The 17,988-nt window shown below is 39.5% G+C and overlaps 2 protein-coding genes across 2 annotated transcripts in view; one reads left to right on the top strand and one right to left on the bottom strand.

Moving 5' to 3' along the window:
• The window catches only part of LOC139942562 (dihydropyrimidinase-like), an 86,026-nt gene extending 78,344 nt beyond the window's left edge, over positions 1–7,682 (bottom strand). The window contains exon 1 of the mRNA XM_071939407.1: positions 7,637–7,682. Within this exon, the coding sequence (XP_071795508.1) occupies positions 7,637–7,639 (3 nt within the window). The 5' untranslated portion in view covers positions 7,640–7,682. The remainder of the gene's footprint in view (positions 1–7,636) is intronic.
• A 52-nt stretch (positions 7,683–7,734) lies between these two features.
• On the top strand, positions 7,735–13,391 carry LOC139943284 (small ribosomal subunit protein bS21m-like). The gene is made up of 3 exons (XM_071940109.1): positions 7,735–7,827; positions 9,300–9,418; positions 10,385–13,391. The coding sequence occupies exons 2-3, from the start codon at positions 9,336–9,338 to the stop codon at positions 10,560–10,562; spliced, it is 261 nt and encodes an 86-aa protein (XP_071796210.1). The 5' UTR covers positions 7,735–7,827; positions 9,300–9,335; the 3' UTR covers positions 10,563–13,391.
• Positions 13,392–17,988: the final 4,597 nt, after the last annotated feature.

Below are 17,988 nucleotides of genomic sequence, written 5' to 3'. Positions count from 1 at the left end.
ATTTGTTACAGGGGTACATTTTGTACAACGTGTGTGTCAAAAGTTAAGTACTGGTTGGGCTTGTACTGGTACATGTATGTCATTTCATTCAGGCTGTCAGTGTCAAACGACATATTTTCTGCTTGGAAAAATCAGTGATTCACGCATTAAGCGCGGAAATAATTTATATTTGTTCAGGTTGTTATGTCAGGTTTGCCAGACACTCTCTTTGTCTGCAGACTGAGTCTGTGGGTCCACATCAACACCCTTAAAGATGCAACTTAATTAATGTAGTGGCCCCTGAACAAGCACAAGCCCGAGGCCTCCCTACAGACCCAGCTGGCCAATCAGAGCCGGGGACTGTGGCACGAGCCAGATGCCATGATGGTCTTTGGAGCACTTGTGAGCACACTCAGTGTGTCCGGATGTAACATTACATTACATGTAGAGCGATTCATGCATAATTAATTATTGATCCTGCAGTCTGGCCTTTCATCACTGAAATCAAGCGGAATGGGGTTGCTTTTAAAGCACAGAGAAAGCACAGAGAAAAGGCCAGACAGTCACACCATTAAAGTTTAGCTAAAAACAGGTTTTTTTCTTTGGGTTTTATAGTTTGTTATCAGTTGGTTTGCTTGCCTGAGTGCTTCAGGCTGGTCCGATCCTTTTCCTGATAATTATTATTTTCATGGCTGAACGCTTTGAAAGATGAGGCTCAGAAAAGGTGGAAAAAGCACTCCATAAAAATTGTGTTACTATTAATATTCAAATCAAAGAAATTAGACAACTCCAAAGGCCTGTTAAGTCTGTTAAATCAAAATGCAATGTTAATTCTAAATATAAAAAAACATCCCTACTCTTATATCTCGGGGCTTTTCGAAAGCTCTCAGAAAAGCGCTGAATAAGGGCATTCAAAATGATTGTTTTTTTACACAATTGAAGTCTATTTTGAATCATATGACTTGATTTCCTTATTCATTAAAAACATTTTGATGGAAATTCAGCAAAGTTCACGACTTGACTCTTTTGTTCAAGCAGGTCTTTAAGAAGAGTACATTCAACATAGAATGTGATGGAGAAAAAGCTTCTGTAATCAGAAAAGTTTAAAAACTTGCTTAGGGGCCTATAACAAAAATGGAAAGGTTGGTTTGTTTTCAGGGAGCTTTCTGCAAAATCAGGGAGAATTGACAGCTCTGAATTCCTGCCTGGAAACTGTGAGTGTGTTTTTCAGGCATCAGAGCTTTGACAAATCTCACGCATAGCTGGCCTCTGGACTCGGCATCTCTGTCTACAGAGGAAACATTTTAACAGTCAGGGACTGTAGGCCTTCCACATGAATGTTAGCGAGTCTAAAAATCAATGCAATACATTTTACACTAAAACATTAATGTCCGTATTGATCTACTGTGAAGCCGCCTGATGGTGGGAAAGAAGCTTAAAAGTAAACCTGGATTAAATTAGCGCTGAATCAATGACAGACAAATGGAACATTATTGGTTTGCACATTGTGCACTTATCACCACCTTACACTCGAAGTAAAGCATTTAGAGATTCAAAACTAAATTTCTGGTGGAGTAAACACTCTCAGTATTTCAAAAATGATAACCCAAAGGCCTGATACATGAGTTTTGTGAATATTATATTCACTGTTCCTTGTGTTATTTGCACTCAGAGGACTACTGTAATGGAAATAACTTTGGGACTTTTTATGTGCAAGATCACCAGCAATTTTTTGTCAGCATCGGCAGGGTGTGGGTTCGAATCCAGGTCGTGACACTTGTGCATAAAATTTGGGAGGTAGTCTTTCTGTTCTACCAGCCAGGCTTCTGATGGATGATACCCAAGCCTACATCCGTATGGACTGTAGAAGGGGTAACCCTCTTTAAGCCCTAGGAGTATGTAGGTGGCAATCGCCTCTTGAAAAAAAACAAATTGTAGCCCACATCTTGAAGTGGCCTTCAGGCCTTGTGTGTCTGGCGACTTGCATTAAAGTCTGAGCAATTAATCAAAATAAATAATCGATGCAAACAAACTATGATTCACAAGAGGGCTCTTGTCACCTAGAACAGTATGCAGATCATGCAGCCTACTGACAAAAATTCAAGTACAGTATTCAGCTAGTAAATGGATTGTAGTATCCAATAGGCAAAACTTTTAACAAAATACCAGTTGATCGTGCTTCCTCATCCTTTTTTGAGGCCGCATCCTTTTCTTTATCAATTTTTTTTTCTCATTTGTTTTTCTTCAAAAAACACAAGTTTTCCGTGTATTTCCAATTACACTTGCAAACCTTTTAAAGCCATTGGACCCTTTCGGTAAACAGTGTTGTCCAAGGCCCACACTTTGTGTACCACAACTTCTATATCAAATAACAAACCTGTGAAAATTTAGGCTCAATCGGTCATTGAAGTCAGGAGAAAACAACGGAAAAACCCACCCTTGTTTCCGCGCGTTTCTCCGTGTCATGACATGTGTTTAAAATAAATCCGTAATTCGTTAACGAGAATTTATACTGTTTTGCTGTTTTCTCAAAAAGTACAGCATTTCATGGAATAATATTTCAAGAGAAGTCTTTCACTATTGCCTTCTGTAAACCCTGTAAGTTATTTGTAAGTCTGTGAACTTTTTTTCTTTTTTTCTGAACCGAAAGGGTCCAATGGCTTTAAGAACTTAACATAAAGTAAGTGGTGACTTTAAACTGAAGAATTGGTAGCCAGTTTGAATTAAAATGCTTGGCAGCCATCTTTGCAAGAAATAGAAAATACAAAGAAAAAGGCCCTCATCCTCCACTTTTTGGAAAAACCTGGACGATCGACTGGTATTTTTCTCTCAAACAGTTGTTCACCTCTGCAAGTTCACATTTGATTACATCTGCAAGTTCATTCTTTGGTAACGCCCACTCCATCTGAAACAACTCTGGTTTTTTTTTTTTTAGTTGGCAGGATGAAATATTTTAATATAAATATTTTAAATTTGTTAATCCAACTGCAGTCAGACTTCAATCAAATCAGATTATTTTGTAGAATAAAATGTGTCATAAATCATGATTAAGGTTCTGTAAATCCTATTAGTTTAAAACATTATTTACAGTTGGGTTACAGATAACACAACTTAATTTGGGTCAAATCACGACATCTTTATTAAAAATAACTGGGTTTTTTTAACGCTGATTGTACTGTAATCCTCCTGAACGCACCCATAAAAAAATATGAGCAGCGAGCCCCAACAGAGTCAAGTGTAGAGCATACAATGACCTTACTAACATTGTGACAACATTCCTGTAACTGAATACTGCAATACCCAAGCATGGCGCTATTTCACACTCCCTGAATTCGAACCAAAGCGCCAGCATGACCCCCAGAACAAACAGTCACTGACAAATCACCCCGTTTTCCCACCGTTAACAAAAGGGGAAATTATTTTCCGCAGGGGTGGATCAATTTAGAAAAGATCCCCCCTCTGGCGTGAAATGGTCATAGCTCAGTGAAGAAGGTTATTATAATACAAGCACCATGGGCTCTATGTTACAATGGTGACAATAACAGTAACATTGCTGGCCCCAGCATATTAGTATTAATCAAAAGCCTACACGTACAGTTAGCATGCACAACGTTTGCTCAGCACTCAAACTTATTTTCCATCAATACAAGCTGAAATGGGTTACCATTGATTGTACCTTCAGAGCCACTAGTAACAATATCAACAATTTTGACTGGCTGGCGATACATCATAAAGATTTCTGAAAGTTTAAATTGTCATATTAAAGGCAGTGGACACTATTGGTAATTACTCAAAATAATTATTAGCATAAAACCTTACTTGGTAACAAGTAATGGGGAAAGGATGGTATAAAACGTTGTGAGAACTGGCTCCATCTGAAGTAACATAGTTTTCGAGAAAGAAGTATCTTTCCACGGATTTGATTTTGAAACCTCAGATTAAGAATTTGAGGTCTCAAAATCAACCATCTAAAGGCACACAACTTCGTGTGACAAGGGTGTTTTTTTATTTCTTTATTATCTCGCAACTTCAACCAACAATTGAGCTCAAATTTCCAAAGGTTTGTTATTTTATGCATGTTGACAAATTTACCAATCGTGTCCACTGTCTTTAATTTAATAAGTACCCTATAGAAATGGATAACAACGGCTCAATCGCATCTGAAAACAGTTTTACCAAAAGGAAAACACAAAAAGAGCATGACTGTGCAAACTAAATAAATTGGATACAGACTGCCGATATGAACTCTGAACGTGTAACAGCCATTATTATTATAAATATTCTATGAAACAGAAGACGTTACATTTTCGATATTGACGATCATATACACTACCTACAGAGTAACAGGAACTGCTACTAAAGTTTTTCAAAAAGTTTATGATGCTCCATTCTTGTTGGGAACTTCATCAAGGAAGTACATTTTTTTTATGGAATTAGCAAGGGGGCACAAAGGCAATGACAAGGGGCACAAAGGCAATACAGGGGTAATTGTACGTAGGTAAAGCCCTCAACCCTACCAACTCTGGGAATAACAACCCAGGCATAAGATTAATAATCAGCATTTTGTAAAGGATGATGACACTTGAGGTATTGACAAATCTTCTGTTCATAGAATGGTGTCCTTTGCACAATGTGGAAAAATCAATAAGCTCTGTGGTGCATGAAAGAATGAAGGATCTTTCTTCAAAACCATTTCTGGAAATCTCTACACCGTCTACACCCATATTACTTCAAGGTTACTTAGGCCAAAAAAAGACCAGTTGATCGTCCAGATTTTAAAAAAAAAAGAGGAGGATGAGGGCCTTATTATTTATTATTTACTATTTCTTTTTCAAGATGGCCGCTTTGTATTTCAAATCAAACAGGCCACCAACTCTTCAGTTTGAACCCATCGCAAACTTATGTTATACCTATTAGTTGCATGATGACCTGTGTTATCACAGGGTCGGAAAACACTAAAAAGATTTGCTGGTACCATTCACTAATATTGTTTTATGAAACAGACGGTTACAAGTGTTCGAGAGCATCACGCTAGATTCGGGAAAAGCTCCTATAGGCCAGTCCTTTTGAAAAGATGGATTACCAAAAAAACAATTTATACCAAAAATCAAAAAATAATAAATAGTAAAAAAAGGATGCGGGCGGGGACGATCAACTGGTCTTTTTTTTTATTTGGCCTTACATGTAGAGTGAGTCATTGCTCTTATGCACCCACTTCCAAGTTACTTTTTAAACCAAACCTTGGATGATCTAGCGCTAGACCACTCAGCCACAACAAGGGACAGTTTTATTTCACTCCAGCTTTCCCACAAAGCTGTCACAGTCACCTGCAATTTTTCTGAGCATAAATTGAATCTGATTGAAGTTGTCACCAGAGCCTTTATACAACATTCATCACAATGTTATTAAAAATTGCAAACGAGGGTAGTCCTGATAGAGGGAGGGCGTAAGTTACAATTTGTTCACTTATTTGGATTAAAGAGTTTTCATGTCAAAGTAATTTCAGCTCAATTTCTAGCCACATAAGCACCCATACATTGTACACACTGCTACTCTGTTTTCCTTTCTGCATTGCACACCCTGTAAAGGTTACTTGTGTAAGACAATCTTTCAGTCAGTCAGTCTTGATCAGTTATTTGAAGTACGATCACATTACACAATTAAATTACGATTTCATTACCTTAGAAAGACCATGTAGGCCTCTAGCAAGAGTAAGAAATAATTTGAGGTAACATGTATGTAAGACAAGTTTGCAAAAGAAACATACGCAAAGAAGTTCAGAAAGTCAGACAAATATTTAGATAGCACACTCTTGATGATGGACATAATTAATGCATTGTATTTAAGTAAATAAAGTACAAATTTATAATCAATCGCGTGACCAGTTGCTTCTTCGCGGCGGCATTGCGAAACAGTGAAGGGTGACTCTTAATTATCTAAATCGTTTAACTCCACAATAACAAACAACATACTATCAATCTTTAAAAGGTGGTTCAAACGGAGGGTAGAGATGTAGTCTAAGCTATTTTCCATGCATCTGGCATTAGTCAGCCTGTGAATGAATCATGAATGTGAATGGGGGCAATGCACTTTATTTGCACTGGAGTCATGAGTACTAAGATTAAAGCCTGCCACCATGGACACTCGTCTACATGTCTATGGAGCCATCGCTAAGGTCACCACAAACAATACAACAAGGCCCATGGAAGAAGTGGAGTTTACTAAGAAGTAGTAGACATGTTTCCCTTTTCCAACGCTACATCATTCATGTTCATGTTACAAGTGCACACAGCATTTAACGCGGCATTTGCCAGTCAGTAAGATGCCATACAACTTGTGTATGGCATCTGACTGACTGGCACCCAAAACATGAGATATATGAGAAAATAGGGACACCGACAACATAGGGCAAGATACGTACATGATGCTCTTACTTATAACTCAGTTGGACCATGGAGGTAGTATTTCTGTGGTTGGTTTGGACAACAAGTTTCTAGCCTCTGCCAATCAATAAATTTTCAATTACGTAACTTAAAGAAGAATCAAACGGTACCTGGATAAGGATACTCTCCATCATGTTGTCAGAGCTTTAGTCCTCTCTCGTATTGACTATGGCAATCTCCGTTTATTTGGTGCAACGTCATATGAATTGGACAGAGTCCAAAGATTACAAATTAGTGCAGCTCATTTTTGTTCCACACCCTTGAGAGAACATATTACCCCATCACTAAGGGAACTTCATTGGCTACCATTTAGAGATCAAATACATTTTAAGATTGCTCTTTTCGTTTTTAAATGCTTTAACAAAACTGCACCTCATTATATTACCACTTCACTGTCACATTACACCATTACACTCCTCCACGATTTCTTCGGTCCACACTTCAAGACATCACTCGCTTGAATGTTCCCCGGGCAAACAAAATTCTAGCTAGGTCAAAAGGCTTCCAGTGTGGCTGGGCCAATAATTTGGAACAATCTCTCAACTGCCATAAGGGAATCTACTACTCTTTCTGTTTTCCGTAAAGTCCTTGACTCACCTTTTTCCTACATGTAGTTAATTTCTTTCTAGTGCGCTATGTATGATCTAGATGAAATTGCGCCTCATACATTTTAATTGTTATGTTATGTTATGTTATGATAGGAGTATGAAATGTTTGATTGAATGTTCTATTAATTATGGTCCAGTTAAATCTTTGCTCAACCCCCAAAATCAATTTCCATAAACCTAGGCAAATCATTTGGCAAAAATCAAAATGTATGATTGAAACCTGTTTTTAAAATGTTAAGTCTTTGCAAATTACTGTGCAACAACTGCAAGGTCACAACTAGGTCAATATATCTGACCTGTCTGTGTGATGGTATGTTAAACCGGCACCCGTGTCCACACAGCAGTGGCAAGCTGCTCCCCTACTGCCCATACGCTTTGTACACAGTACAGCTACGCTAGCTGCACACTTTAGTATACACACGACGAAAAAAACTTTCTCACAACTTCAACTTTACGAACTGAAAACAAGCCGAAATAAATACATAATGCAGATTTTAATAACACTTCTATGATCTACATGGACATATCGATCAACCAATCGAAGCAAAACCTATGACAGTCAGTGAAAGGACGTAAATAAGGAAGAAAAATAGAGGACTCACTTACCATTTTGTGTTTCTTCGTTTATTTTACCGCGGTAAAAGAATACAACAACTTAATCCCAAAAAGTTAACTTCCATGGAAAATTGAGGGCGCTGTTTCAAGCTACAGTGGTCACGGTTTTCTAAATTTTCGGAGGTCGCGTCGAGTGGAAACCTGGGGGATTTTGCCTTATAGTTATAGAGTTGCTTTCTTTTGTAAGTAAACGTTAAACTAGCGGTGTAGCTCTTTTAAGGTTGAAAAATTACTGGAATAAATGTACTCCATGAAAATAGCTTAATTTGTTTGTCGAACACGATTTTGATGTAATACTTTATGTTGTAGTAATACAGATGGACATGACATGAGAATGACGTGTATTGCCGACACTTACATTACAAAATACAAGCGTTTATTATAAAGATGTCGCTTATATTTTATAGCAAAGACACAAATTAATTTAGTTATGTATTGGGAAAAGTTTCCGTATGGCGCCACCACTTTTTCATTCGAAATAAAATAATATAGTATCTAATTTACCTGATTGATATATCCCTTTTTGTAAAAATGAGTGAAAAAGTGGTGGCGCCATACGGAAAGTTATCCATGTATTGTCCTATAGGATAAATTTAAGTATGACGCCACCACTTTTTCACGAAGTTTTCACAAAAAGGGATATCACTGCGGTAAATTAGATTATTATTATTAATTATTATATCCATCCAATGAAAAAGTACTGGCGCCATACGGAAATTTTTCCGAACGAAAGGAAACCTAATTTGAGTAAATTAGATTCACATTTGTTTGTCATTAGTACATACATGTATGTACCATGGAGGTAGAACTTAGTTTTAGTAGTTTAAATTTATATATGAATTAACCAAAGTTTAATTTAAATTGGCGGCAGAAAATGGGAAATGTTTTGATTTGCTTTTCAAAAAAGGTACACAATATCTAGGCCCCCTACTCCTAGAACTATTTTGGTTTCGTCCGCAATCGTCTCCCGTTAACGGGAATTGATAGCAAACGAAACCGAAATAGTAACCGGAGATGATAGCGGACGAAACCGAAATAGTTCTAGGAGTACATGTACATAACGATATCCAACTGTCCAACTCCCCTGTGACTTGTTAATATGCTCAACATTTTATATTTCTGGTCACCAAGCGCTGTACACGCAGGCACTCACTTACTACATGTACATGTAGATGGACGAACTGCCAAGCCGCAGCCGAGTTAGTAACAAGGGGTGTAACAAGGCAGTGCGTGCAAGCTATATGCGTGAATGGTGGTATTGTAAATGGACAGCGCCCACGCACTGCCGCACTGCCTTAACAAATGTTGCTAATCACAGGGTCTGGTATTCCAATCTTATTGAAGTCTATGGACATTTGTAGGAGAAGATGAAATGGAAGGGTTTCTGACAGCCTCAAGCCCGGTTCATACTTCCTGCTAATGCTTCGTGCGATGCGAATTTCATTGCGTCACAAAGGGAAATGGAGCGCGTACCGATTGTTGCATCACCAAAATTAGCTCCGCATTCGCAGGAAGTATGAACCGGGCTTTACTCTGTATGCAAACTTGAGCCCATTTTGCACAGTTTTTTTTAGTCCCTGTTCTTGAAACTAGTCACTTGAGCTTATAGAGAGTATTAAACTATATTTTTTATTTTATATTTTGTTTTTTCTAGGATGTGTTTTTAGATTGAATCAAAGTATCAGCCAGAATGAGCCGACATCTAAGATTCATCGCCCGGACGGTGTTTGTGAAGAACAGTGATGTTGACGGCGCTTACAGGTCCTTGAACAAGTACGTAGTTTTAATAAAGAGTTTGATGTAGCATTGAGGGAAATATCTTCTTTCAACATGTTCAAAAGGGTTCAAGAATTTAGGCCTATATTTGATGTTTACAGATCTCGTTTGACCAGAGAGTCACTGCTTCTGTTAGCGCAGAGCCTTTGCTTGAACTGTTAAGCAGAACAATGAAACTGGGACCCAAGTGGGGATTGAAATATAAGGGCCCAATTTTATGGTTCTGTTTACCACCAAAGTCTGCGCTTACGATCACCATTCTTTGCTTGTAGGGGAAGCACCGCATTTCTTTGCTAGCTGTGTAAGCAAAAAATGCTGACATGTAGTCATGTTGTACATGTATAGTATGCATGTAATTCCCTGCTAACCTGCAAACATGCTTGACATAAGAGCAGAATTCCCTGCTTCCGTTGGTGCCAACTTGTTGCTTACTGTAAGCAGAGTTGGCCCAGGTACAATTAAGGGACTGAAAAACATACAAAGGTAACTCACCAGTCAGAGATTAGAACTGGAGTCCATAAGTAAAAGGCAGTGGGGACAAAACCAGGTGACTGCTCAGCCCCGGAACCTGCCAGGTCTTATTACTGATGTATGTTGTGCGTTATGGTCGAGTGGTTTAGATCATCAAGTTCAAACTTGGTGGTTGAGTCATCGGGATGTGGGTCGGGGTCCCGGTCATGACACTTGTGTCCTTCAGCAACATGCTTTACTGTAATTGCTTCTCTTCACTCTGGGTTAAAAATGAGTATCTGGGAGGGTAAAGGTTGATATTGTGTATGAAAAACCCTTCGGAGCACCACGGCAGCTCGGGCTGTACAAATGTTTACTCCCCATCTAGGGAGCTGAGAAAGATTGCAGGAATGTTATTGGCCAAACGGGTATTGGAAATGTGCTACAAGAACTTGTTATTATTATTGCTATGTTATTAATATGTACGATGTACTTTCTTGTGTCACTCAACAGTTCACTTACAAGAGAAGGTATCATTGAGGATGTCCGTAGGAAGCGGTACTACGAGAAACCGTTCCAGATGAGGAGACGAAAAGAGTATGAGAACATGCAGCGTATCTACAATCAAGAGATGGGACGACGGATATCGTTCCTCATGAGGAAAAATAGACCTGATCCATGGGTGGTGTAATGCAGAAAGGATCTACGCTATATCACCTGGCTTTGGGCCTGTGGGTCTGTGTATCATGAAACGCATGTCAACAGCTTTCAGAAACTTTGAAGCTGTGAGCTGTGAGACATAACATCGGAGATGATTGAGGTACATGTACGTGAGGCGTGAAGTATGGAACTCTTTGAGGGTAAATGTTAGTGGATCTCTGTACCTTCATAAACAGACATGACTACCCAGTGTCATTTAGTGGACCCTGGGTGCTATAGCCATGATGGAGCACAAACAGACATGAATACCCAGTGCAACCTTGTGGATCTTTGGTGACATAGACAGGATGGATCACAAACAGACATGAATACCCAGTGCAACCTTGTGGATCTTGGGTGACAAAGCCAGGATGGATCACAAACAGACATGAATACCCAGTGCAACCTTGTGGATCTTTGGTGACATAGACAGGATGGATCACAAACAGACATGACTACCCAGTGCAACCTTGTGGATCTTGGGTGACATAGCCATGACGGATCACAAATAGACATGAATACCCAGTGCAACCTTGTGGATCTTGGGTGCCACAGCCATGATGGATCACAAACAGACATGACTACCCAGTGTCACCCAGTGGATTTTGGGTGCCACAGCCAGGATGGATCACAAACAGACATGAATACCCAGTGTCACCCAGTGGATCTTGGGTGACATAGCCAGGATGGATCACAAACAGACATGAATACCCAGTGCAACCTTGTGGATCTTGGGTGCCACAGCCAGGATGGATCACAAACAGACATGACTACCCAGTGCAACCTTGTGGATCTTGGGTGACATAGCCATGATGGATCACAAACAGACATGACTACCCAGTGTCACCCAGTGGATTTTGGGTGCCACAGCCAGGATGGATCACAAACAGACATGAATACCCAGTGTCACCCAGTGGATCTTGGGTGACATAGCCAGGATGGATCACAAACAGACATGAATACCCAGTGCAACCTTGTGGATTTTGGGTGCCACAGCCAGGATGGATCACAAACAGACATGAATACCCAGTGTCACCCAGTGGATCTTGGGTGCCACAGCCATGATGGATCACAAACAGACATGACTACCCAGTGCAACCTTGTGGATCTTGGGTGACATAGCCATGATGGATCACAAACAGACATGAATACCCAGTGCAACCTTGTGGATCTTGGGTGACATAGCCAGGAATGATCACAAACAGACATGACTACCCAGTGTCATGTTATGTTGATACTTAGGCAAAATTGTCAAGAAAGGTGAAATTTACACTAAAATTCACTTTTGTTGTTTCAGTTTAATGCGGTGTGTACTTGCAGGGAAAACAGGAAAAACTGTTGCTGTATATTCACAATCTTGGATGTCAAGCACATCAATGTTTTATAACACTAGACACATTTGGTAATTGTCAAAGATCAGTCTTCTCACTTGGTGTATCTCAACATATGTGCATGAAATAACAAACCTGTGAAAATTTGAACTCAGTTGGTCGTCAAAGTTGCGAGATACATGTAATAATGGAACAATAAACACCCTTGTCACACAAAGTTGTGTGCTTTCAGATGCACTACATGCAAGTTACTTCAGAGGGTGCCGTTTCTCACAATGTTTTATACTATCAACAGCTCCATTACTCGTTACCAAGTAGTTTTTGGTGCTAACAATTATTTTGAGTAATTATCAATAGTGTCCACTGCCTTTAGCATGGCGACATCGGGTACCAACCTGCATCTATTGTCTGCAGCATTCGCAAGCAGACAACAACCCTCCAGAAGTCTGAGAATCATTTCTCAGCTTTAAATGTTTTTATTGATTTCTAATCAACAGCGGGCATTTCAGAGGACATATTTTTGCAGGATGCATACTACCATTACAATCTTTCAGACAATAGCATATTGTTTCAGAAATTACACAATTTAAATTATATGTCATTACCAAAGTGTGACCCTACCTTTAAAGCCATTGGACCCTTTTGGTTCAGAAAAAAAAAAAAGTTCACAGATTTACAAATAATTTACAGGGTTTACAGAAGGCAATGGTGAAAGACTTCTCTTGAAATATTATTCCATGAAATGCTTTACTTTTTGAGAAAACAGCAAAACAATATAAATTCTCGTTAACGAGAATTACGGATTTATTTTAAACACATGTCATGACACGGCGAAACGTTCGGAAACAAGGGTGGGTTTTTCCGTTGTTTTCTCCCGACTCCGACGACCGATTGAGCCTAAATTTTCACAGGTTTGTTATTTGATATAGAAGTTGTGGTACACAAAGTGTGGGCCTTGGACAACACTGTTTACCGAAAGGGTCCAATGGCTTTTAAGTGCATGGTTTATTTTTGTCCTCTTATGTGTACATGTATGTGAATTGAATTATGTTTGACATAACACGTGAATGGAGAGTGAGCCCTCTCCGAGAAAATAAAATGAATGTACTGTTTCCTGTAAAATTGTGGGGTTTCCCCCTTCTCGTTCCTTAGTTCAAATTACTTTTAAATAATAATAATTATAATAGTCGGTTTTTGTAGCGATTTATACACCAACCAGAAGGGCATCTCAAAGCGCTTCCACAAATTATTACCCCCGATCACTGGGCCTTTAATCATGCCTTGAACCATCTCGAAAACTAAGGCACTTCAGAGGAAACCGTTTCTCACAATGTTTTATACCATCAACCTCTCCACATTACTCGTCACCAAGAAAGGTTTTATGCTAAGAATTATTTGAGTAATTACCCAAAGTTACCACTGCTTTTCAGATGTTCCAATGGAAGTGCGCTTTGCAAAATGAAAATGGCACTGCACTGTAAATGAAATCCCAGATCTGATATCCGTTCATCATCATCTTGATCAATAAAAAAGATTTCTTTTTAAACCTACAAGTAGATTTATTATTACAGGTGAATGAATCTTGCTACAAACCATTGGCCACGTTTTTACTCTTAATGACTTAAGCAGGCTATATGACAACCTGCCTGACTGGCCAGACTGTATGAGACAACAGAAGTCAAGGACAAGTTTAAAAACACTGGTGATAATAATATATTAAGTGTGTGCCCATTGCTAGGTACAGTAGATTATTTTCTAAGCTTTTTAAGGCATTGGACACCTTTGGCGATTGTCAAAGTATCCAGACTTATTGCATAAAATAACAAATCTGTGACATTTTGCACTCATTTGGTAGCATTGCAAGGGAATAACGAAAGATAAAACACCCTCTTTGCACAAAATGAAATACAGATTATATATAGGTATGCTATAAACCCAGCAAAGTAGTCCAAAGCAACGTTAAAACATAATGGCGTTATGGGGTATAGGGTCAGTGTGCCGGGGTGCCGTCGTTGTTGCAGGAGATGCCCCCCCCCCCCCCCCCCACCCCACCACCACGCCACACCTCCACTTACAGTGTACAAACTACTTCTAAAGCGCGATCATTTGAAAAATCCTCCGTAATTTAAAATGTTGTTGGTTCTGATTCCTTCGTTCAATAAGTGAAATAAAATGTGGTGATGTTGAGCCTGTAGGTATCGTCATTATAAGGGGGCGCGGGTGGGGTGGGAGACCCGTAAGTGTCATGTTGGTTTGGATTCAGCCGTTCATTATTTCCACGCTACATCGGTAACTTGACGCCGACAGCAAGCCATTACAGGAGGGAGGAATAAACAAGTTCTGTTGAACACGAGGCATCACTCCACACATTCACCCAGATTAACTGCTGAAAGGTGAGACTACATCACCGTGACCGTTTCGGTTCTCTCATCACGTAATACGGCTAATGGCTCACGCTGAGACCGCTTCAATTATCTTCACCGTGATCCTGGAATACCGTAGACTTGACTCAAGTCCCAATCCCGTGCAATCGCCAGAACACTGGTTTTGTGATGCTTCCCCAAACTGTTTCCGCACGCGGGACCACATTATTTTTCAGCGAGCGCCCACGGCTTGTTTGCTGGAAGTTTAGTTGGCGTGATACACTGTAAAACATATCCGTAAAATTCGTAAAATATAGGGCACTTTACCTGGCAGCTGGGGGTGCCAGGTAAAGTGCCCTAAACTTCACGGTGGAAGTGTTGTAAACTGCCCCTTCGAGGCACAATTTACAAAACTTCCACCGTGAAATTTACGGCACTTTACCTGGCACCCCCCAGCTGCCAGGTAAAGTGCCGTAAATTTTACGGATTATTGTTTACAGTGTATGCTTAGGGATCTCTCACACGAGAACGGGACTTGAATCAAGTCTAGGAATACCGCAGTGACTACCGCTGTGGTGATGTGAAGATAAGCCGTGGATGAAACATGTAATTAAAAAAACGGACTAGGAATTGGCAATCTCATGAAAGCAGCCGCATGCACGTAAGAGCCCCAATTTCATTTCATTTGATGCTTAAAGACACTGGACATTACTGGTAATTGTCTCGTCTAAGACCTGTCTTCTCACTTAGTCTATCTGAACATTATGCATAAAACAACAAACCTGTGAAAATTTGAGCTCAATCGGTCGTCGAAGTTGCGAGATATAATGATATAAAACAAAAAAAATAATGTCAAGTAATTTATGCTGAGGTTTGCTTCGGACCGGAACGTATTGCGTTAAAGGAACACATTGCCTTGGATCGGACGAGTTGGTCAAAACAAAAGCGTTTGTAACCGTTTTTTATAAAATGCATATGGTTGGAAAGATGTTTTAAAAGTAGAATACAATGATCCACACAAGTTTGCCTCGAAATTGCGTGGTTTTCCTTCTACTGTGCGAACTAACATGGTCGGCCATTTTTTATGGGAGTCAAAATTTTTGTCCCCCATAAATGGCCGACGTGTTAGTCGATGAGGTAAAAGGAAAACCACGCAATTTCGAGGCATGTTTGTGTGAATCATTGTATTCTACTTTTACAACATCTTTCTACCCATATGCATTTTATAAAAAACGGTTACAAACGCTTTTCAAAGACCAACTCGACCGATCCAAGGCAACGTGTTCCTTTAAAGACACTCGACACTATTGGTAATTGTCAAAGACTACTTCACAGTTCGTGTATCTCAACATATGCATAAAACAACAAACCTGTGAAAATTTGAGCTCAATCGGTCGTCGAATTTGCGAGATAATAATGAAAGAAAAAAATACCCTTGTCACACGAAGTTGTGTGCTTTCTGATGCTTGATTTCGAGACCTTAAATTCTAAACTTGAGGTCTCGAAATCAAATTCGTGGAAAATTATTTCTTTCTCAAAAACTACGTTTTATACCATCAACCTCTCCCCATTTACTCGTAATCAAGAAAGGTTTTATGATGATAATTATTTTGAGTAATTATCAATAGTGTCCACTGCCTTTAATGTAAAAGAATGAAAAACCACTCGTTTTGTCCGCCATATACCCTTACAAAGAGCCATATGGCGGACAACTCTTTCTACGGTGAACTTTCAACTCGATTTAGAGTGAAGTTTGTTTCAGGTACACTCAAAAAGAGTGACAGATCGACTTTCACTCCCAAAGGAGCAAAACTGACACCACTCGGACAATAGACTGAAATGTCCACTCTTTTACAATAGAGGGGTATACATATCTCATTACAAAGTCATGTTACAATTGCAACTCAATATGGATTGTTGATTTGGCTATAAACACTCAGTGCTATGATTTAGAACAGCGTTACCCTATAATCTACAACGACCGCTTGGAAACAGATGAGGTAAAACAAGTAGGATTTGAAACATGGTGGAAATACGATATGGAAAGGTTTGCGGTAATACCCTGATAACAGGTGAAGGTTCATTGAAACCTATTCAAGTTGCATGGGGCAATGGGAGAGGCGGAGTCTGTCCTTTTCTACACTTAAAATTGAGGAAACAAAAATGTTTGTGTGAGTCATTGCGTCGGATACCAGACTCACTTGAGCAGGGATAGAACGGGAACCAGGAACGCTTGACGTCATGGTTGGAGATACCGTAGATTAATGTCTGAGGTTTGAACTCAACAAACCTCTATAAGTAGGTTTCCAAGACCATTTTACGAGTTGATGAGGATGAAACATACAGCTTTTGTGAAATAGGAAGCTCAGTTTAACTAAGTCCTTAATTATTGCACTGTTATGAATTATTTATATTTATTCATTATTGACTTAAATATGCAAAATATCAATTTGACATAGTGTCCTCACGCAATTCTTATTAATTTATTGCTTTGCTTTGCTTCGTTTAATGTTCAAATTTATTTACTCCAGAAATAAATTGAATTTAATTGAGTTGTAGAATATTTCTTTTAGATACCAGTAAAACATTTTCGAAACCACGGCTTCGGCTTTGGATACGGCGCAGGCTTGCTTGGCCCGCAGTTATTTTGTCGCGTACGCGCTCAGGGCTTTAGGACGAGAGGGCGGAGCCTGAAGCCGAATCCAAGGCTGAAGCCGTGGTTTCGAAAAGGGGCCACAATGAACAAAATTGATGAACGGAAAGAAAAATTAAAAAGCAAATTGCAGCTGCAGCTTTTCCGTTAGTTTGAACATGCAACAGTCGTCTGTGGTATAGTCTCGTAGTGGTGCTCATCGTCATCGGGGAAGGCGCTGCGGCTGTTTTTAGAGTCTGCATCATTACACACGTAATCCACAAACCAGACTGGATGTTCCGGTACGTCTAAATTTTCACCAGAAGACGTTTTTATTAAAAAGGGCATCCAATGGGTAAATCATGCATACGTCATCCCAAAACGCTGCCTCGTCATGTTGCGCCCTTAAAGAGCACGCCTGTGTACAAACTCGATTTATAAATAGCAAACGTTGTCCAAAGCAGCAGTGTATTGTTAAATGGTTTGGGTACAGTGTTCGCCACACATACAATAATGTCCACAGATTTACACTAAACTTTACACGTTTTGAAGATAATGATAGTAGAAAGCGTAACCTTAAAATTACTTGCTGATGATGAGGGGATAAGTTTTTTTTAGAAATGGGTAAAATGTCGACACGTAAACAATTTTCGTCTCAAATATTTGGACATTGTGTTTTGCGTCCTACAAAATTACCCAAACTCTTTAAAGTCAATCTTGGGTTTCGTTTATCAGTTGAAACTTTGTCGTTGATGGATGAGTGTTTTCTACTGTTTCATGTTGACATTTTATAACCCTTCGGAATTATGTCAAGTTGTCATAAATGAAAAACCACGTCAAGACCAACATTCCCCGGCTGATTGCCTCTGATCGACACACTGCTTTATTAACAAAAGCTGTGAGCATGCAACAGCCGTTGGCAGACACCTTTCGGCAGATCCGTGACAAATGAAAATAATGTGGTCCCTCTTGATTGACGAACTCTAATTCAGGACTGAACAGGGAACGGAATAGGGCGAACGAGAAAGAAAGCTGGGGTTGACGGAAGGCTTGTTTGAAAGCCGACTTGTCGTCTGGGCGCGAAACAAAAAG

Source organism: Asterias amurensis, chromosome 10 (genome assembly GCF_032118995.1).
Source record: "Asterias amurensis chromosome 10, ASM3211899v1".
In the NCBI taxonomy this organism is placed as follows: domain Eukaryota; kingdom Metazoa; phylum Echinodermata; class Asteroidea; order Forcipulatida; family Asteriidae; genus Asterias; species Asterias amurensis.
Note: the sequence above shows the minus strand (reverse complement) of the source record. Positions and strands in the feature narration are given on the sequence as shown.